Consider the following 23,834-nt stretch of genomic DNA (forward strand, 5'->3'; position numbering starts at 1 on the left):
ACTCATTGTTTATATTGGACAATTGGTCCATTCTTATTTGTTCCAGATAGTTGTTCAGACTTATGATTGTGTTGGGCAGTTGACCCAGCCTTGGTTAAGCTGGATACTTGATCTAGACTCGTTTTTGCCGAATGGTTGTTTGTTGAGGGTCAAGTATTGCATATTAGACCCCAGTTATCACATGGTTTTACGAACATGATAATGTTTAACGTCCTATTTTAATCATGTTTGTGTTGCAAGGTGAATTTAGGAGCTTGGACTGAAAAGGATGCTAAAAGCATGGATTTGATGCTCAAAAATCACTATGGCAAGGGACGGATCTTAGGAGACCGAGATTGAAGAATTCATACGCCAAAGATCTGAGAAAATTAAGTGATTGAAGATAAGGAAGCCTGAAAATCACCGTGAATGCAAGATCACAGGGTTCCCACCATCCGTTTGACACGAAACTTTATATCTGGCTTGAGGACCATAAAGTAACCGTACACATAAAATTTCAGCCATTGGATCTTTATGGAAGTGGCCCAACGGACAGATCAGCCACTAAATCACTGATTTAGGGCCCACCTGATATCTGGATATGCTTTAATTTTGGTCCCAACCCCTTAAATTAAATGAGAAAGAGTATAGATGGAATGGATTTCCTAGAAAACATCACGGTGGACCCCACTTCCAAGTGCGTGTGCATAGCACGCACGCACGCACCAGCCGTGCACCGAACCCTGGGAGTCGGTCAGTGTGCGCTAACCCGACTCCCAGCATCTTCTTTACGCAGAAGACAAGCGTCCATCCGCTGTAACGCGTGGTGGCCCACCACCGTCCATCATCTCGATAATCTAAGTCGTCCATCATCTCGATAATCTGAACCGTCCAAAGTGTCCGAACGGTGGGGCTGACCTTAACCATGGTGACATTTTTCTCCCATGCACGTGTACACACACAGATCACCGTCAAATGCAAGATGAACGGTAGCGTGATTTGATACAGTGGGCCGCACCAAAAATCGATCAAAAACCACCCATTTCCGACTGAAATCTCGCCAGGAATCCAATGGACGGGGTGGATTTCTCCAAAAACATCACTATGGGGCCCACCGAGTATCTGAACGCAACCTGCATAAGGGCTAACGCACATCCATGAAAACCGAGAATTCCAGGAACTTTTGGGCCACAATCATCGATTGTTTTGAAGATCCAGACCGTCCAAAATCTTGGAAAGGGGGCCACGACCCTCACCATGAAATCAGAATGGACATGATGGCTAGGTTCTTCCTCAAAAACTCGATCAAACGCAACTCGGTTTGCGTTTGTCTTGCTGTGTAGGATGTTTCCAATTTCGTCACTACGCAAGCTTATGCATACCATTGCCACAGCCACCGCCCTACCTATTGTTATAAAAGGATGGAGTGGAGAACGTGTAGAGGCATCCAAGGATGAGAGGAGGAAAAATAGAAGAAAGAGAGCGAGAGCAGCGTGGACATGGGGATGACTTCTGAGTTTTTTTCTTTCTCCTTACTTGTTTTCCTTTTTTGCTTTCCTTCAGATTTATTTAGTTAATCATGTCTATGATTAGCTAAACCTCTTAGCTAGGGCTAAGAGGTGAAGCTTGTAGCGTGACGGGATGTTTTCGACTGCTTTGATTCATGGTTGATGAACTCTCTTTGATTTAAGTTTGATTATAAGATATACTTTCAGTTTTTAATGATTGGTTGTGACTTAAATTACAATGAATCTGCGATAGCTTTGAGTATGTTTTTTTCATTATTGAGATTGTGAATTAAGAGATCCTATTGTTCACCATCGTCTCCTTAACATAGTTGGATGATGCAATCCTTCCTAACGTTCATAATTTTCTCAGATTGGCTATGAATTAGTGAAATTCGGTTGTTTGTTTTGTCTCATGGGTATGGTTTTGTAATGGAATCAATTCTAGTTCTCATACCTTTCATCCATTGAGAACTAGATCAAAGGAAGTTCATATTTGATTTTCACTAAGATATCTTCCAATTGGATGAAGATGGGACTCTGATTCCAGTTGTGTTTTGAATCAAACATAAATCTCCATGATCTCTACAAGTGGATCCTTGGAAACCCTAGTTTCACACCTTTGAATTTTACAAGTTTTAGTTAAATAGTTTACAATTATTCTCTTAAATTCTCCAGATTTAGAATACATCTTCTTCTAGTTCTAGTTCTAGTTACTTTCAGAATATGTACAAGGTTCAGTCCCTGTGGATTCGACCTCGGTCTTACCGAGATTATTACTATATCACAACCCTACATTTGGGGTTGTGAACATTGTTCCAATGGCTCACATCACTAAAGTTGAAGAACTGTCTATTGCCTAAAGGTATTGGTGGTCTCATCGTCTCCACTTCTCATCTGCTCATTCGCCGCTCATCACAACCAACACTACTCATCTTCACAATCGTGCTACATTTTAATTTTCTGTTTTTTATGAAATCTTTTGTGTACCTCTCCAAATTCAAGTTCCACTTTTCAAAGCACCTTGAATTTGAGGGAGGATGTTAGAGAAAATTTTCTTTCTTTCTTAGGTTTGATATATTAGAGAAGAATTTCTTTCTTTCTTAGGTTTGATTATGTTAGCCCTTTTCCCAAGTTGGGCCTCTTAAGATGCTTGGGCTTGAGGAGTGTTGAAAGGTTGATAGTTGAGTAAGGCCCATAGGCCCCATTCACGCTTTTACTATTATAAGTAAGAGTAGAGGGCTAGGGTTTCAATACACCTAAGCATCTCAAATTCTTCCTCTCTCTCCTCTTCCTCTCTCATTGTTTCTCTTCCATCTTTCTTCTCCTTCTTTCTTCATTTTCTCATTGTAGCTTCTCGTAAGCCTTCAAGATTAGTACAATATAGCCATTTAACAATTACTAATTACTAATAATAATCACTAATTAATAAAAATATAGCTTATCAAGATATCATTAGCTCTTGGATTCCATCAACAGATAAAATAGTTGAAGTGTCAAATGAGTAATGGATATGTCAGCCTGTGGCAGGAGAATCCAATGATAATTATTGGTTCGTGCCAAAACAGAAACACATACAAGAACAAGAAACAACAATATACTGCATGTTTTAGGTTTATATAAATTCTGCAAAATAATCAGATGAGCTAAGCATTATTTTGCACACATTAAAAACATGAGAGAGAAAAGTACCTTTCAAGTATAAGCCAAGTTGCTCTACAAGAAATAACCTCTTGCCAAATAACTTGCTTGATTGGAATTCCAGCAGTAATTTTGACTTTGATGTCAACCTAATTCACAATAAAAGAACATTAGAGTTTAACAAAAAATGTAACAACTAGTGATAATTTCATGCAATTAGTTGTGTGGGACCTCCTGTATTGTTTGTATGGGAGCCAAACCCGTGAAGTAGGGTTGTCCCACCATCTCGCTGCTCAACATGTGTGAATCGAATGCATAAGCAACATCCATGACATTTTTTTCCACAATTGATATCATAAGGATGCCGGTTTATGTTCTGAAGAAAGTTACCCAGCTATGTGACCAAAAATATACACATAATAGTTTGACGCTGAAACCTTCCTCGAGCGGGATTTCTAGAACCTTATAGAGAATTGAATGAGATTATAAAACCCTTCCCCAGTGAGAGAACTAAAGCACAACAAAACACAGAGGAAAACTGAGAGAGAGACAGAGAGAGAGAGAGTGAGTGAGTGAGAGAGAGACAGAGAGAGAGAGAGTGAGTGAGTGAGAGAGAGAGAGAGATACTTGTCAACTCAACCCGCACACCTTGCTGAGTTGAGTCAAGTTTAGGCAAGTCAATGACATTGTTGGACGTCAATCTACTAGGAACGAGAAAGAGGAGAAATCATAGAAGAAGTTTGAGTTTACCGAGCGAGTTAACCCGCTAAGTCAACTCAGATCCGAATTAGGGTCTGTTTGGAGCAAGAGATCGTCGTCTACAAGTAAGTGATTCCTCTCTTTTGAATTCCATTTCCTTTTGTAGAAAATTCCTCCTAGTTGCGTAAACTATTCTTATTTTTCTCCTAATTTTAAGTTTTATCCTACCTGGTCTAGTTAGGAAATTCACACATGTATAAAATTGTATCTAAATAGAACATACTACATTGTGGACTCCATCTCTACAGTTCTGATTGATTTTTCCTCCTTGGGAAAAGCTTCATTCCTCACCTTACTCATTTCATTAATCGTTTGTAACCAACCTCCGAGGGTTAGGAAGGCCCTTAGATTGTGTGATGTCCTTAGGCAATAATTTAGCTACGACTCATGTTTAATGTTAAGAATATAGAGCTTAGATAGGGTCTTCCCACGGTTCACCTGATGAATTGTCTATTCATGAACATTACATGCATTGTGTGCTTGAAATCGTGTTATTGACTCGCATTATGATTTCTCAAAGGATGAATGGAATACATGACCATGCTATAAATAATGAAACTTGAAATTGAATTTATTTTTCTTTTTGGGTAACATATCGGTGGGCATGTCGAAATTGCTCATCTAAGTACATGTCAAGATTGCTACTTCGCTGGACTGATTAGGTGAGCATGTGGGGATTGCAAAATGTTCCTAATGTCAATGTCGTAAGAGATCCAAGTGCTCTGATCTGTGAGAAAGTTAGGATTGCTCATTTGTGTGCATGTCGGGATTGCAAAAGGTTCCTAATGTCAGTAACAGTGAAATCTTGGATATAAGTACACACATCGCTGGACCGATCAGGTGAGCATGTCGAGATTGCAAAAAGGTTCCTAATGTCAATGCCATGAGAGTCGTGGAAAGTTGTTTTGCTTAATTAATTAAAGTGAAATAATCATGCATTCATAGCATAGAAATCATATAGTCATGCATTGTATCATAGTGTAAATATTAGTATATCTCTAACCACTATTATTTTGTTAGTTTCCGCCTTATCAAACTATTTGTACTTTTTGTAGAATTCAATTGAGATGAATATGATCTCACCAGGCTTCTAGCTTACCCAAATCAAACATCAAATGCAGGTTTTCAAGAAGAAGACGACGCATGTGAAACCGAGTACTTAGACAAATACTTTTACTAAAGTGGCGTCAGTCGACTAGGTTAATTTATTTTATTTGGTTGAATTCAATATAATGAGACATTAGTGAGGGCTTTCTTTAGTAGAGAATTTAGTAAAAGTATATTAGTTAGTTTGAAATTTTAAATTTTAAATTTAAGCTTGAATTATGTCATAGTTTAATGAAGTTCTATTTAAATTTAGTTTAAATATGCAATGTGTGGAATGGGATTTCAAGGAATAAATGCTCGAATTACAATTCACAACCTAGAACTCGGGATCAAGGACATTGTGTTCCGAATTTCAAGGCATGATAGGGTGGGCCCCACCGTGAGTGTATGTGAAATCCACTCTAACCATCAGGTACATCAGCTTGTTGTTAGACTCGGGGCCCAAAAATCCAACCATCCATGATTTAGGTGGACAATAGGATTGGAAACAATGTATAGGGTAACGCCCACCCTCCAAACTATTTCTCTTAATGTGGCCCACTTGAGTCATGGGTGAGCCTGATTTCTGGGCCCCAGGCCTAACTTTTGGTGTGGCATCGAATAGTTGGAGTGATTTAACTTACTCATCAGGATGGACCTTATAAAAAATCAAGGGAGGACATTGATCTCCCAATTGTTTCCTTTTGTATCGCCCACCTAAATCATATGTCAGCCTGATTATTTAGCCATAGGACTAATGTGGATGATGCATCTAATGGTCGGAGTAGATTTCACACAGTGGGCCCTGTAAAAAATCAAGGGTGGGCATCCCCCTTCCAACTATTTCCCTTGGTGTGGCCCACTTGAATCAAAGATTCTCTTGGTTTTTGAGCCCTAGGCCTAACATAGGGTCATCCGCATGATGGTCAGAGTGAATATCAAAAACACATCATGGTGGGGCCAACCAAACCAAACGACACTTGAATCAGAGACTGTTACATTGTATGAATGTATGTATGTATATTATATATATATATATATATATATATATGTATTTTGTATATTATATATATATATATATATATATGTATTTTGTATATTATATATATAATATACATACACTACGTACATGTGTATACACAGACAAATGTATGCATATGTATATATGTATAGTCTGTCGTTACGAAACAGAACAAAGAATAGATAGCAAAGGCATCCCAGCACAAAACATTTAGAGAATATTACCCCTTCATCTTTGCATTGTTCAGCATTTTGCTGGAGCATGTTTACATAAGAATCGACTTTCTTTGAGACTTCTTCTTCCATTGCACGAGCGCTGGTCCCGAACATAGAATCAGTGCATACTCTAGTCAGGTATCCCACTGAAGTCACACAAACCAAGGATACAGTCAGAAGACCAGCATCAGCCAATAATGAACAAGAGAATTACAGAGTTGAATTTTCATTTAATACATTATTTTGAACTAATGTGTATTAGTAAGGGCATCCCTACTCACTTCTACAACATAACAAAGCAATTAATCTCTATGTGCATACCCTTATTTTGGAAGCTTACAGCTCATTCATGCAGTACTTTCATTCTTATAGAACCCATATTTCTAACATAGTCACATTCCAGCATTATTTATTTTCCCTCTAAGATCTAGAGTCTGTACAGCATTGCTTTCTAACCTTGCAGCCTTTTTTCTCATTCTGTGAATCAACATCAAACTGCCACACTCTTTCCAACCAAGCATAAACATTAGATACACACCCCACAAGGTGAGTGTAACGCGTTGGAGGCTTGGGAACGACCTAGGAGCGGGGATTTTTGGGGTTGAACGGCCAGAATCCCTAAAGCAAGCATTTGTATGTTAGAATCCAAGCTAATCTCTCCTCAATACATGGATTTCAAGAAAAAAAAGGGGTAAGGGATTTTACCTAGACGATCAATGGAGCGAATGTGTCGTTGTGGTGGAGGATTTTCTTGGAGAAGAAGTGGAGAGTTGCAAGGTTGAGCTCCCTTGGGCCTCACCATCAACAACACCCTCCTTCACTCTCTTCTTCCTCTCTCTTTCTCCTCTTTCTCTTCTCCTTTTTCTCTCTTTTCTCTTTCCTTCTCTAGGGCAAAATTGTATGGGGAGAGAGAGCCCAAATGAGGCCCTTTTATAATGCCAGATTTGGTAAAAATGGCCCCAAGTGTTGGGTTTTTACTATACTAGACCTATGGGAGGGTCTTTCTAGCCTCTAGGGCCCACTATGGGGTGTACAAGTCAATATATACCATAAGATAGCTAGCCCTAATGATGATCTACGTATGGATATGATCGGCCCGCCATTTGGATGCGCCGATCGACAGATATGATAAGAAGTCTGTTCAACAGTCACCGATAGTCGATCAGGGCCGCGGCTATACGGATATGAGTAGAGAAATATCCTTACTCCATGGGTAAAGTTTGGTCACAAACCGACGGTCCGAAATCCTCAACTTTGCATAAGAGTGGACGACTTAATTCACTTAAGTTCCAACTCCTTCCTTTAGGGTATTTGCACTTCTCATGCACTCGTCCTTTGGCTCAAGTTGTCCAGTTCTGGGAAGTACCCAGGTCTGATTCCAACGATGGACATCAAGCCTAATGAGACGGACATTATTCTATAGTTTTGGAACTAGTGGTCCACCAACGAGCGGTCTAGATATTGTTTAGATAATCGGGGCAGTTCTGGTGGTCCTCTGACCATGAAACTTATAGGATAGGTGCTCCATGGCCCGATGAAGGGCCATGCAAAATTTAGAGATGATTAGATATGGGGTTTGGTCGCACGGGTCTGATTCGTGATCAACGGTCGCCGTGCCACGACCGGGACCCAGATTTTATGGGCGGGCGTAGAAAAATATATTAGACCCTCATCGTAAATTATGAAGAAATCTGACGGCTGAAATGTCTCACATCTTAGTTTTTATTTACACGTGCCAGATTTCAATTTTGGCATTGGTGAGGCGCATCTAGCAAGTGCCAGATTCCACTTCTGGGTGTCCACTGGGTCCGTGGTCCGCGATAGTCCCCAAGCTCAGTGAGATCTATGCTCTCTTGAATTTTTATAATTTTCTGACCTTCCCATGTTACGGTATAGCCCGCACGGGCTGCTGCCAAGTGTAAATGGTCATTTGGCTTGACGGCCCGCACTTGGCCCAATCACAACCCGACTGGTCTACTCTAATGGGATAATCCTAACTTAATTTAGTTGTGGCACCAAACCATGAGTAGTTTAAACGAACGGTCCTGCAGCAAATCCTACGTGGACACCCCAGGACACTGTTCTGGTTGGGCAGGACGTTACACTACACCTGATGTTCAAGTGATCGGGCGGATTCATTGGCTTCCTACGGTTGATTAATCGGATTTGTGCGGTTCTTTACTGGCTTCACCCCTGTATAGACTAATATTAAGTGTTATTGATCATTTAAGTGATATAATAAGTTAATTAATAAAAAAAATTCAAGGATTTTTGGAAATCCAAAACAGTGAAAATTCAGGATGTTACAATCTACCCCCCTTAAAAATAATTCAGTGAAAATTGCCTAAGGGTAGGAAGTAAAGGCTTCATTATTTAATTTGCCTAGGTTTGTTGATTTCAAGTTTATATGCATGGTAGGGTGTATACTATCTATGCTAGGCTAGCTCATTTTAGTCTACCCCCCTTAAAACTTTTTTAGATTCATGGCGACAGTTTTCCTCTATCTAGAGTAAAAATATTTGTTTTCAGTGGTAGACCAATACGGAGAGACGGTTGTAGTAGGCTTGAACCCGATACGTCGATCATCTACCTGACCAGGGTAGAAGGCTCATCATATCCCTTCTTCGTCCTGGTGGATCTTGGTCTTCTGCTCGGCCAAAGCAGTGAGTCCATTGGTAGTCGCCCAGGATTGAGAATTGAGTCAAGCCGCGAATGCTTCGCAGGTGTATACTTCCGTAATTCCGTAGTCCGATCAATCTAAATGTTTAGGGAATACCTCATATCATCGAAATGATAAAATCTCCCCCTTTTTTTTTGAGGTTGTCATTCGGGTCTTTGTTAAAGGGAGTTCTCTTTTTAATTCAAGTCCAAATTAGTTATTAATCAATCTTTATATATGCTTATGGTCAAATGATTATCCCAGAAAGGTTTTTCAATGGCCTAATATTGTATTTGTATGTTGCGGTTTCGATCCTATGGTTATCAGGAGTAGGGTTTGAGAATTAACTGAGTGGACTGAAGTGGAGAAGGGCAGAAAACAAGAGACTCGCAAAAAGAAATAAATATAAATATAAATATAAATGCAGCAGAACTATGCTTACTGATCTCGTAAATGAGGTCCTATTGTATCTTGTGAAAAGAATGTGTGGTTGCCTTATATAGATAAAGGACAAGAGGAGTCGCTTAATGCTCAGTGAACTAGAGTAAGCAACCTAACCCATTAGACTATTTAGCTCGAACCAATGGGGTGTGGTCACTTTGGCATTGTGACAAAGCTATCCTGCTATTAATGGTAATCGAAATGAAAAGCCAACCAAATAAAATTCTTAGAACAGAACTCCATAGTGGAAATATGGTCCTATCAGTATACATGGTGTGGCTCGGAGGGAATTTTCAATACCAAAGTTTCTGGAAGGCTTCTTGAAGGAATAGTATCAAACTCGAGTTGCATGCTCAGTCAATCACGTGGAAAATAAGTGGCAAGCAAAGGGTGTATATATATATATATATATATATATATAGTTATAGGTAACCACATTTTGGCTCAAACCCCTTATCTTCTACTCCTGTAACAAACTCAGCTGCCCTATGCATCATCCCATTCTTAAAGCAAACATTCATCATCGTTGTAAAAGTGAAAAGATCAGGCATGATCCCAACTCAAATTATCTGATCATACACATGAATCGCTACGCGGGCTTCACGGCTCCTAACCAAATTATTGAAGAGACTGTTATTGGATCTCAAAATAGGCCTCATCCACACCTCCCCATATTATGGAACATATAGAGTACATTCTTTGACATGCCATTTTCCACATATACCTCAAAAATGTTTTTAGTGGTGGGAGTTCAGTTCTCACTGTGTGGTTCACTTCAGCCGTCTATTTGTCTGGCTCATACCCTAAAATAATTTGGAAAAACTGAATGAACGGCTTGGCTACAATCCATATATGACATTGGTCCCACGAAGCTCTTGGATTTGAGAGAGGTGAGTGGAATAGGGAGGAAATGGGGTGGGATTTGGAAGCCTAAGGGCCTGTTTGGTTAGTGGAGTTGAATAGTGTTGAATTGTATTAGATGGGATTAATATCATTATTTCACAATGATTGCATGTCTAGAAATACCATGGTATTGCAGCCATCTAATCCCATGTTTGGGATAATAATAATAAAATTACCACGGAAAACACCGGATTAAGCTAAATCATGTTTGGTGGACCATGAAATTTGTAATCAGCAGACCAAATTCACAACGGATGTCGTTCATTTGTACACGTATATAATCAGAATGTCACATGTAAATGGTGCATATGGATGGATGGCATGATTTAACGCATGCCTCAATGTAGGGCCTACATTTGTAGTAGATTTCAAAAACCATGGAATTCATGCATGGGGATCAAATGCAATTTCATGGGACTAAATGCCATTCCATCCCACCTAATCTTACCCTTTCTATCCTCTTCAAATGTTGGATGTAATTACACAGACCAAATGCAATTTCCTTCCACCTAATCCTATCAAATACCATGTGCTAAACACCCCCTAAGGGCCTAAACATGTTTCTGCATATTGTCATCTTGATCTTATGGGCGTGGGCTATGAACAAACCACACTTTGCTTTCGTTGATTTCGGGTAAAGGAAGAATCAAAAGTTTTAAGATATCTCAGAAATTTAGAGGGCTAATGACGCTGTGAACGATGCAAAAGGGGAAGGAAGAAAATGTTTTAGGAACCCATAATGTTTTAGCGAAATTTGCATCGAATACGAACTTATAAGATCTTAAGTAATAAAATTCAATCCTTCTAAGGAATTGTAATCCAACCATGCTAGGAACTACTTGGAATAAAAAAATATATACTAAAAATAATCTGATTTAATTATACAGGACGATTCCTGGCTCAGCCCGCCTCCTGCGAGCCAGTCCTTTCTTTCCCATGAGGGAAAGGATCACCAGAAGGAAAAGAAGGAGGCAATGGTTGCAAGGAAGGTCATCTTTCTTGGCTAAAGGTGGATTGGATATGAGGAAGAGATTTTGAAAAGGGGCTTGAAATTGAGTTTTAGGAAAGGGTTTGGGGAATGGCCTTTAGAAATGAGTTTTTGTGAACGGTTCTTAGGAGTGGGTTTTAAAAGCGGGTTTAAGAAAGGGATTTTAAGAATGGTCTTGGAGATAGGTTTTGAAAAATAGGATTTGAGAAGATGCAAATTTGAGAGAGTGGGTAGTGAGATTTGAGAAAAGTTGAAGAAATGGAGAAAGAGGAGATTTTTTTTTTTTGTAATGGGTTTTGAGAGTGACTGAGCGAATGGAGTGGGACTTGGGAATGAAGTGTGATGTTGGGTTTTGGGGAATGTATGTTGGAAATGGGTTTGGGTTGGATATGAGGAAAAAAAAAGAGATGGGAGTTAGTTGGAGAGAGTATGTTTGATGTTGGCTTTATGAATGGGATTTTGTGGATGGACTTAAGAACGGGGTTGAGAAAAAAAAATGGTTAAGGAAGGGTTTGGGAAGGTGGTTTGGAGGTGAGGAAGAGGAGATGGTGAGTTTGTAGGAGGAAAAGATGGATTTTGAAGAGATGGATTTGAAGATGGGAGAGTGAGGATGATGGAGTGGGAGTAGAGGGAAATGGGCTCTACATATCCCTAATTTTTACAACGATTCTTATACTTTTAGTAACTGAAATATCTTTAAAATTTTTATAATAATTTATCATTAAGTTTAAAGACATCTCACAAAATTTCATCTCATTTGGAGTTGTAAATAAATTATTAAAATTCCAGGAGCAACAGCTGTCTGAAATTAATAATTTTTGAATAGTTGGTAAAACATCTTAATTTTAATTATATTATAATTTTTATTTTATTTTATTCTTATTTTTATATAAAACTAGACTCATCAAGCTTCAATATGGCTTTTGAATCACCTAAATCGGAGTTATAACGAAGGAGATATGAATTTTTGAAATCAAGCTAAAATCTGTAGAAAACGGGCCACCCGGCCCGCTGTCGGGCGTTGGCAACATCCGCTGGGCGCGCCTTGCGACGACCATATCTCGCAAACCGGGATGAGTTATTCGACGTGCCATATATGAATTTGAGGTAGGAAAAGCCGATCTACATAATGAGCCTACTTATTTCATGAGATTCCTCCTGGTTATGGGTCAAAATCTGATTTTTCTACAGTTTCACTAATTTTGGTAAATTTTCATTCACCTCTATGTCTTCATCTCCAAATGGGTTGGAATGATTAATTTTGGTCTGATATTAGCTCATTTAGATTTGGACAGTGGTCTTGACCGTCTAATCTTTCGAATTTCGACTCGTTCCTAACAATACACTGAGGAAGTTTAAGAATAAAGTAATGACAGGTGAATATCTTAAGGAGATATTGGAAAGAGGGATTTCGATTTAGGCCTGTCTAGGTAAGGGCATTTAGTTGTATTAAATAGGGTTGCAATGCTACTCCCAACTCAAGATTTGGGAATGGCATGTGTGGAATGGGTGTGGGACGAAATTCCAAATTAACTTCCTAGGCTTGCTAGATGAGCCTGGTGTTGAGAGGCGTGATGTGGAATTTCCAAATCTCATGATGATGGACTTTCCAAGTAAATTTCAGAAGGAAAATCTGAAATTTACCTCTAGTTGGGTACATTCCAACAGGTCATCATGGAATATGGGATGCGCTCATCCCATGGACTATACCCTATACTTACATTAATCGTTACTCTAACATTCATTTCACCCTAATCCCACCTACTTCAGTTGGCCCCATGGGCCCTAGGAATTTGATGGACTAAACTAGCTAAATCTCCTACTCAATCATATCGAGTCTTACCATCAAGTTTTCAATTTCTTGCCCGGGAATGGGACGTGGCATTGTAAGACTCTCGGATCCCCCTCTCTAGCATTACTAATCCCTTTCTCGCTACCCATTCCTAATTAGAAGTCCTACCCTCCGTCTACAATTGTTGGTTCAGGGTTTGGGATGGTTCCTAGCGTTCTAAGTCCCTGTTGCGTCTTCAAATATGTATCCTCTCAAGTCAGCAGACGCGTTAGTGAGTTCATGACCCATGGCCCAAGGGATTCCAAACTATTGCTCTGATACCATCTTGTAACGCCCTGAAAATCGAGGGTCGTGCATACGCTCGACTCCCGAGTTCCTGGGGTCACTTATAATCGGTTTTCATTAATATGCGATTAATCCAGGTTTAAAGGCGCAGCATGGAATTACTTGAAATATGAAGCACGATCACAACTAGTCTGCTGAAATGTAAATAGATTATTATATACATGTCCAAAAGGATATAAAAAGGGTCGCATCAGGCGTTGCCCAACAAAATCACAAAAGAAATATCATGTCCAAAAGAATAGGGCTGAGTACACAACTCAGCGATCTAAATCCTTTCTACTAGGCCGACGGGGAACCATCCATTAGCTGAAAGTAAGAGTACTCATCCTCCTCCTCGAAACTCGCATCACCAGGCTCCACGAAATCTGTATCACCTGCATCTATGAACGGGTCTGGTTGGTGTTTTAAAACACCATCCCAGAGTGGGAGTGAGTGATCAACTCAGTGGGTGCTATTAGTCTTAAGTTGTAACAAGCATCAATTATAATAAGAATTTAATGAAAAGCAATCAATCATAAACATCTATCTAGTCTTGTTAATACACATGCATGCAGGATGATATGATGTATGCCCTCGCCACAACACTCCCTCGTGCAACACCATCTAACGATCGCCAATGCCAACACTCCTTCAGTGCGACCTCGACTGTCGAGTCGCCAACCTAGCTAATGTCATGCAATGATGATGTTAATTGGGTTTTTAGTTAAGTCCATTCATCCAGCAGATTTGGGAATCTGATACACCCCACGTATCAAATCCCCTGAACTAGTTGCAAGGCCAAGACCCCCCAATGTGTGAGGCTGAGACCCCGCGATCTTTGACCCCGTCGGGTTTCCCCCATCCCCGACTTCAAGCACATGGGGGTGCTGAATGTGGGGTCGCTCACGGTCACTACGGGGAGGAGCGTCACCCCAGCGTAGGCCGACAGCTCTGACATAGTGTCCCATTCCACCATGCCCGACTCACGAGACTGTGGATCAATATTCCATCCGGTATCGATGGGCTACAACGGTGGTAGGGTGTTTCAGTTTCCATACATATGTGAGCAAACAAGGTTAACAAACCAGGTGGGTCAGACAGTGGACTAAACCGCACAAGCCCAGGCAAGTATGTGGCGAAACGACATTGGGTACAAGCGACCCATGTAGTCTAACTACTGCCGCCCACACGTACTCGCCCAAACCTATGGGTTTAGCCTCAAGGTGGTCCTACCAACGGAACCACCTTCGCTCTCCTCATGTTCCTGACCAACCCAAGGGTAAGAATAGTGACTCATAGCATGCCAACTACCAATGTAACATCAAACATATTTAACACCATGTTCTCATGTTGCTCAACATACAATTCAAATTTCTCTAACAAGCAAACTATTAATATTATGAATAAAGTGTATGTGTGTGGTGTGGGTTGGTGAGGAACTTAACACTTCCTCCATGTTGAGAAATCATGTACACAAGAGTAATGAAATCATACGTAATATGAAGCAAACAATGTATAAAAAATCAACACGGCATGAGCATATGATCATCCATACATCAAATCATGTGAGAAACATAAACGACATCATGAGAGAGCCAAACATATAAATCCATACCATTCCAACCAACATACAATTCCTAGGATTTCCCTAAGCTTTCAAATATAACATCCAAGCAATCAAAATCATTAATCTCATATTAAAATTGGTGCTAGGCTACCTAAGAACAATAGTCCGCACCTTCGAATTCGTTGGAGGCTTGGGAACGACCTAGGAGCGGGGATTTTTGGGGTTGAACGGCGGGAATCCCTAAAGCAAGCATTTGTATGTTAGAATCCATGTTAATCTCTCCTCAATACATGAATTTCAAGAAAAAAAAAAGGGACGAGGGATTTTACCTAGACGATCAACGGAGCGAATGTGTGGTTGTGGTGGAGGGTTTTCTTGGAGAAGAAGTGGAGAGTTGCAAGGTTGAGCTCCCTTGGGCCCCACCATCAACAACACCCTCCTTTACTCTCTTCTTCCTCTCTCTTTCTCCTCCTTTCTCCTCTTTCTCTTCTCCTTTTTCTCTCTTCTCTCTTTCCTTCTCTAGGGCAAAATCGTATGGGGAGAGAGAGAGCCCAAATGAGGCCCTTTTATAATGCCAGATTTGGTGGAAATGGCCCCAAGTGTTGGGTTTTTACTATACTAGACCTATGGGAGGGTCTTTCTAGCCTCTAGGGCCCACTATGGGGTGTACAAGTCAATATACACCGTAGGATAGCTAGCCCTAATGATGATCTACGTATGGATATGATTGGCCCGCCATTTGGATGCACCGATCGACAGATATGATAAGAAGTCTGTTCAACGGTCACTGATAGTCGATCAGGGCCGCGGCTATACGGATATGAGCAGAGAAATATCCTTACTCCATGGGTAAAGTTTGGTCGCAAACCGACGGTCCGAAATCCTCAACTTTGCATAAGAGTGGACGACTTAATTTACTTAAGTTCTAACTCCTTCCTTTAGGGTATTTGCACTTCTCATGCACTCGTCCTTTGGCTCAAGTTGTCTAGTTCTGGGAAGTATCTAGGTCTGATTCCCGCGATGGACGTCAAGCCCAATGAGACGGACATTATTCTATAGTTTTAGAACTAGTGTCCACCAACGAGCGGTCTAGAACTTGTTTGGATAACCGGGGCAGTTCTGGTGGCCCTCTGACCATGAAACTTATAGGATAGGTGCTCCATGGCCCGATGAAGGGCCATGCAAAATTTGGAGATGATTATATATGGGGTTTGGTCGTACGGGTCTGATTCGCGATCAAAGGTCACCGTGCCACGACCGGGACCCAGATTTTATGGGCGGGCGTAGAAAAATATATTAGACCCTCATCGTAAATTATAAAGAAATCTGACGGTTGAAATGTCTCACATCTCAGTTTTTATTTACACGTGCCAGATTTCAACTTTGGCATTGGTGGGGCGCATCTGGTAAGTGTCAGATTCCACTTCTGGGTGTCCACTGGGTCCGTGGTCCGCGATGGTCCCTAAGCCCAGTGAGATCTATGCTCCCTTGAATTTTTATAATTTTCTGACCTTCCCATGTTACGGTATAGCCCGCACGGGCTGCTGCCAAGTGTAAATGGTCATTTGGCTTGACGGCCCGCACTGTTCTGGTTGGGCAGGACGTTACACTACACCTGATGTTTAAGTGATCGGGCGGATTCATTGGCTTCCTACGGTTGATTAATCGGATTTGTGCGGTTCTTTACTGGCTTCACCCCTGTATAGACTAACATTAAGTGTTATTGATCATTTAAGTGATATAATAAGTTAATTAATAAAAAAAAAAAAAAATTCAAGGATTTTTGGAAATTCAAAACAGTGAAAATTCAGGATGTTACAGTGAGCAAGCAAAGTAAGGTCATGGACGGGCGGTTGTCAGGCAACCTCGCTAAACACAAAGTAATGTCATTGAGCAGTTGGCTAGACAAAATAGCAAGGAACACGCTCACACATGATTCCCAAAATGATGAAGCCCTACACTGCACCTATCCATTAGGAGAATTTGCGAACAGTTGATGCCTAGAGCATGCAGTGGTAGACTCATCATTTCTTCATTTTCTTAAAATTTCTCGACTGGGAAACACCCAATTCAACCAACACCAGTAAAGTGAGCCCACTCTTCCATCAGCAGTAACGTATCTTTGAAGCCCGAATACAGAGTAGTGAATACTTTTTAAGGAATAGTGAAATAAAAAACAATAACGGAATAAGATTAACATATCATCTGATCATTATTTCATCATGCATCTTTGGTTGCCTCAAATGGGTATTGGCCAATTCAATAAATATGGATAAATGAAGCCTAATTTCCCCTAAGGGCCTGTTTGGGCACCACCCAAAAATGATTTCATGTCATTTTAATTAATAGTGATTATGTATTAGATTTTAATTAACGAGACGAACTAATTTTCAAGTGGCACACAAACATGCCCTGGAGGCATGATAGGACGCTTGATCAAAAGAGCAGAGTTTTTCATCTGATCCAGTATCCAATAACATGATAGTTGACCTGGTCGGCCCAATTACGGGACGCTCCATGCTACAATATCACACGTATCAAATGATCCCATCCAACCGATTGAAAGGCGCAGTTAGTCACAACCAATGGCCTCCATTTAAGGAGGCCCAATCAGACAGTTAGGATCATCTGATAAGAGAGAATTCTAGGGCATCAAGCATCCAATGCAGGTGAGATCATATGAATGACTTGGATCACCAGAAGGCTTAGAAAGCAGAGAAAACACTAGATAGAACATAGTAAATTCCCCTACTAGTAAATGAATTTCTAGGCGGCAATGCAGAAAGAAATAAACCCCAAGAACACTCACTGGGGTGAAGGACCGTGTGCAAGACACCAAGCAAGAGAAGCGTGTTGCCGCTGCTGAGAATACCTCCCCTCAGCCGTATGTTGGTGACTGCCAGCTGAAGCTCATGTTCTTTGAGTTCCTTGGTGGCATCAAATGCAATGACGACATGGGATTGCAGCGGAGGGAAATTATTATCCATCACAATTTGGGAATTGTGTTCTACGACACGATCGATCGAATGAGAAATTAGCATGTAGAATTTCAGAAGTAGTACTACTTGTAGTGATGAAAGGAAGAAGATGAAGAACATAGAATCAAAATGGATGGGATTTGTGACTGTTTGAACGCGATGGGAATGAAAGAGAGCGTTATCCAATAGTCATTCATGTCTGTTTCTCTCTCTGGATTAGAAAATTGTAGAAGATTCGAATTTTATTCTTTGATTCGGATATTCGTCGGAACTAAGAAAAACCAAACAACGAGAGACAGAAATATATGAAAACCGGTTGAGGGTACGAGGGAAGGACTCCAAGGAGGTGGCGAGAGAACCCGCTCCCGCTTTTACTACAGGCGTACTCGCACGTGCTGAGGTGAGACGCGTGCGAGAGCTACTGGACGTACATCAAGAGGACCCAAGTTGAATGTTACTTAGTGCTGGTTTGGATGGTTGTAATTACAATACGTTGGAATCCAAATCACATGTTCAATGAATATGATCTCAATTGGAATACGATAAACTTTGGTTGGATGCCGGTAAATGACACGAATGAAATAGTTTTAATACCATAAATTAATATACGGGACATTGGATATAATCATTATAATAAACCCATTAAATAATATTTCAGCTAAAAATAAGGAAATTTGGAGCCTCAGATGTGCTGTAAAAGTGTAATATTTTCAAAATTCCTAAATTTTATAAGTGAGCAATAGAAGTAAGCTTACTTTTGAAAATCTTACTGTTTTTAGCATTTGCATATGAGCCTTTCATTTCACATTAATACAAATTATCATGGGTCTAGTCTCATGGCTCAGTGATAAACAGATTCTATTTCAACACATGATTTAGTGTGTGAGGATGGATGCGTCAAAATAAATAAATAAAATCCAATTACCACTATTAAACCCCACCAAACGACCTCCTTTGCCCATATGCAAAAATGCGACAATTAAACATTATCAAATCAGCCCTGAAGTTGGGGTGATGGTTGGAGTCTTGCCTTTATAACTGTAATTTTAACTAACTTACCAGTTTTTGAGCCACTGAACGCACCATGAGTATGCATGAATCTGGATCGTAGATCCAGTGGATGACACATGATCAATTGACATGCTGTTTGGACCGTAGATCTGGTGGACCCTACAGTGGGTGACACGTGATCAATTGACATGCTGACTGGGGGTTCAAAACCAACCCAATAAGTGAACTCTAAATCAACAATAGGAAGTTTTTTTTTTTTTTTTTCTTAGTGCTAGACGGGAACTACAGTCAAGTGATGGCTAGGATCATCAGTATGGCTTTTGAACAATCGGTCATCCACTGTAGATTCGCCACATGGACCGCCTTGATTCATGTTTCTATAATACTCTGCGCTACCGGGGGTAGCAATGGTGTTGTGGAGAAGAAAAGATTATGTTTCTACATCGGTGAGTACTGAGTAGTACTAATATATATTGTGCTAATCTAGAATATTATATATTTGAGATGTGCTATTTTTTGTTCTTTTTTAGCTTAAAAGTTTATTGTATCCTTACATATTGAGGTGCTCTTATATAAATAACAATGAATAAGAAATCATTTTCTATTCTTCTCTAGTGCATGTAAGCTACTAGGCCAAACCATGTAAATTTTCATTGTGTTAAGTGTGTAATTGTGTTACATCCTGATCCATAGCTCAAGTGGTAAACTGAGTGAAAGATACCTCATTTCAACACTGAGGTCTTGGCATCGATTCCCTAATAGGGGTGGCTAACCGTGAAGTGTGAACTGACAGTGGGGTATACTAATTAAAAAAAAAAAAAAAAGTGTGCGGTTGTGTTTATTAAATTCTTTAAATAGGCTAGTTGGGCCAAGGCTTAGGCCCTAAACTTGGCCCGAGGGTCAAACCCGGGCTTGAAATCTCAGTCAATGTTCAGCTCCAGTTAGGCCCGGCCAATGATGTGGACCAATCCAGCCTTTAGCTCAAATTATCAACTGAGCCACCGAAAGACTGACTGGATGCTTTAAAATACTTGGCCAGTTCCAATTCACCATACATATTCAGTTTAAAGCCATGGAGATGTTTCAATGATCTTTCCTTAATATAAATAAATAAATAATCTAACTTGGACCATTTCGAGCATTTGATTATTTAAAATATTCATCCATCCCGTTCTGGCTGGCCCTTGTCAGGGCAGGGCATCTTCATCCCATTTAAGGCCAGGCCCAGGGTTTAGTGGACAAGGCCTGAGCTAGTCGGGGCCATTGCTGCCATCCCTCATGCACCTTTTCAGCACACGTGTCAACCAGGGAATCACGTTTAACATCTGCGTATTTAAAACTCATGAACTCATCAGCAGGTCGCACATGTGCATTGAATGATGGGCCGTTGACAAGTACCTCATCACCGTCCTTTCTTTTCATATACGGATGTCCCACCCGATGAGTGGTGCAGGGGAGGGAAGTGGATTAGGTGAGACACCGGCCTCACCCAAGAAGGAGCGGCCCTTACCGTGGCCCCAATGTGTGTATTCTATATCCCCACCGTCCATCCGTTTTTTCAGGTGATTTTAGGGTATTATTCAAAAAATAAAGAAGATTCAAATCTCAGGTGGACCATACTCTAGAAAACAGTGGTGATTGAACATCCTATCATTAAAAACTTGTTATGGCCCACCTGATAATTGTATATGCTTCATTTTCTGGATAATGCTCTAAAATAATATGGAAAAATGGATGGACGGGGTGGATATAGAATACACACGTCGAGGTTAGCCCCACGGTAAGAGCCGGACCGTCTTGGGTGAGGCCGGGGTCTTACCTAATCCGCTCCCACACAAGGAGGTGGCATCTTGTGCAGTACTCAGATGTCGTATGTACTTTGCCGTTTACCGTCTCCGCGACGGTTTGGATTGTCTATCCGTTCGCTGAAGCCTGAAGCATATGGAGTAAACTCTGTGGGGCCTGCAATGATGTATATATATTATCCACGCCGTTCATCCGTTTTATCAGTTCATTTTAGGGCATGAGTCCAAAATCGGATTATATCTAAAGCTCAAGTGGACCATACCACAGGAAGTGGTGGAGATAATGATATCCACCGTTGAAACCTTCTTAGGGCCACAATGATGTTTATTTGTCATCCAGGATGTTTATAAGGTCACAAGGTCATGGATGTAGGGAAAGCAGAAATATCAGCTTGATCCAAAACTTCTGTGACCCTAAGAAGTTTTCAACAGTAGCATTCAATTCACGCTGTTTTCCAGTGGTGTGGTCTTCTTGAGCTTGTATGTGCTTCAATTTTTGAACCATGTCCTAAAATGAGCTTGTAAAACGGATGGACGGTGTAGATAAAATACATACGTCAAAGTGGGCCCCACATAGTTTACTCCATATGCTATAGCGGCATAGGAATATGCATTCACAACCTTCAGCCTTCATTTTGTACATGTGCCCCCACGTTTTAGGGATCTGGGTCGTTGATCTGATTCGCATAATATGAATAAACTATGTTCGGCAAATCATCCTGATGGGACAATCCTGACCCTCCGTTCTTAGGCCTGCAAATAGATAGTAAGAAACTAAGAATAAATACAGACAACGTTCCAAATTCAACAGAGAGAGAGAGAGAGAGAGAGAGAGAGATTGGATGCTTGAGATGTCTCTATCTAGAAAGAAAATGACATCTATTCCATCCATGCCGGTACCATCTAATGAATGGTCTAGATTACCGAACCATAGGCCCGATTGTACAAAATGGAGTGGAGTATAATATAAAATACATATGGACGAGGATCGTATCATAGGGGGCAGGTGACCGAAGCGACCCGGATATTCTCGAGGTATGTTCCCACGCTCCGTTGTCCTCGTCTTCCTCTCTCTGTCCTCGTTTTGTCTGCGTTTTCGCTCATAAGGGGGTGAGATTGCATCCTACCCCGCCAGTCTCCAACTGGGAACGGGCAGGAGCTTTGAGTGGCCACCGTGATGCATGGGTTTTATCCACACCGTTCATCTATTTTTTCATATCATTTTAGTGCATAGTGCCAAAAATGAGTGAGATCCAAGACTCAAGTGGACCGCACCACAGCAAGCAGCGATGATAATGATTCTCACCGTTGAAACTTTTCTAGGGCCCAACGTGATGTTTATTTTCCATCCAACCTAATCGTAAAGTTACGTGGACCTGGATGAAAATAAAACACAAATATCAGCTCCGTCCAAAACTTCTGTGGCTCCCAAAAAGTTTTCAAAGGTAAGAGTTTAATCCCCATTGTGTAGTCCACTTGGGCCTTGGATATGTCTCATTTTTGGGTCTATTCCCTGAAATGATACGAAAAAATAAATGGACGGTGTGAATAAGACTCATACATTACGGTGGACACTAAAAGCTCATGCCCGTTCCCAGTTGCGGGAATAGGACGCAATCCGCGTCCCTACTAAATGGTGCTCCGTGGGCCCACCGTGTAATGTATGCATTTCATCCCTGCCATTCATCCATTTTTTCGATATCATTTAAGGCCAAATCTCTGGTGGACTATACGACAGGAAATGGTAGCAATTGAATGCTCACCGTTAAGAACTTTTCAGAGGCTAAAAAGGTTTTGGATGAAGCCAATGTTTATGTTTTCCCTTCATCCATCAATGGGTTGGATGACAAATAAATTTTAAAGTAGAAATTACTTAGAAAAATAGATAAAAGAGAAAATAAAATAAATATATCATGATGGACCCACGTAGCACTGTTGGTAGCTAGCCACCTCGGTACGGCGCAGGTCCATTTGAGTGACACTTGAAAATGAGTTCACCTCATTTTAATTAATAATAATTATGTATTAAAAGATCATCATTTATTTAAATTACCAATAAACTAAACCGGAATAAAATTAATTTTAAGTTTCACCCAAACACACCTTAAATGTATAGAATTAGGAATAATTTATTTTAGTACAGTTCTTGCCACTCAGCTGTGGACGCGGATTAGATACTGAGAAGGTCAGTAGCCAAATTACTATTGAAGTGATGTCACAAGCTCTGTGGACCCCACCATGATGCATGTATTGTATCCATAGTGTCCAACCATTTGTAGAGATCGTTTTATGGCATGAGAAAAAGAATGAGCTAGATCTAAAGTTCAAGTGGACCCATCACAGAAAACCGTGGGAGGAGTCACAACCACCGTTGAAACATTTACAGGGCCCACCATGATGTATTTTTGATATCTAACCTATTCATAAGTTAACATATACATGGATGAAGTGAAAACAAAAATATCAGCCTGCTCCGAAACTTCTGACTCTCCTAAGAAGTTTTTAGCGGTGGATGTCACTGTCCCCACTGTTTTCTATGGTCGAGTCCACTCAAACTTTAGATCTATCTTATTCTTTTTCTGGTGCCGTAAAACAATCTCTCCAAATGGATGGATCGATATGAATACAACACATGCATCATAGTGGTGTCCGGAGAGCTTGGTGACGTCACTTCAATAGTCATTTGAATTCTGATCTTGTCGGTATCCAACCGGCGTCCCCCAGCTATTCGCTAAAATGACTTTTTGGGACGCCTATTTTGCAGTAAGGTGCTCGCCACCTTTTACTAAAATGAGTTTTTGGGATGTCTATTTTGTAGTAAGGTGCTCGCCGCCTTTTACCATGGTGGGGGCACTATGAAATATGTGCTTTATCCATGCTGTCTATCCATTTTATTTTCCAGGAACACGAGGCAAATTTAAAATATGTAAAGCTCTAGCAAGCTAAGAAACACCTATTATTGAAATTTTTTTAGGATAAGCTAATATTCAATTGTTTTGAAGTGTTAATGTCACCAAGTTATGTGGGCTCTACAATGATGTATATATTATATATCAACATTGTTCATCCATTTAATGGGATCTTTTAGATTATGATCCCAAAAATGAGACAGATGCAATGCTTAAGTGGACTACACCATTGAAAGTAGTGGGGACAATGA

The 23,834-nt window shown here is 40.5% G+C and overlaps 1 protein-coding gene across 4 annotated transcripts in view; it reads right to left on the bottom strand.

Annotated features, from left to right (window-relative positions):
• Positions 1 to 18,167, bottom strand: part of LOC131236554 (serine/threonine-protein kinase CDG1-like) — a 45,395-nt gene extending 27,228 nt beyond the window's left edge. For 2 of the 4 annotated variants that reach the window (XR_009166787.1, XM_058233813.1), the window contains exons 1-3: positions 17,690 to 18,158; positions 6,216 to 6,352; positions 3,177 to 3,274 (exon numbers count right to left, since the gene is read on the bottom strand). Coding sequence is in view for 3 of the 4 variants with exons in the window: in XM_058233813.1 (XP_058089796.1) it covers positions 3,177 to 3,274; positions 6,216 to 6,352; positions 17,690 to 17,978 (524 nt within the window). In the remaining variant the exon portion in view is untranslated. Of the gene's footprint in view, positions 1 to 3,176; positions 3,275 to 6,215; positions 6,353 to 17,689 lie in introns of all 4 variants that reach the window. The other 2 variants (XM_058233814.1, XM_058233815.1) reach the window with 1 other exon arrangement.
• Positions 18,168 to 23,834: the final 5,667 nt, after the last annotated feature.

This window comes from Magnolia sinica, chromosome 2, assembly GCF_029962835.1.
Source record: "Magnolia sinica isolate HGM2019 chromosome 2, MsV1, whole genome shotgun sequence".
In the NCBI taxonomy this organism is placed as follows: Eukaryota; Viridiplantae; Streptophyta; class Magnoliopsida; order Magnoliales; family Magnoliaceae; genus Magnolia; species Magnolia sinica.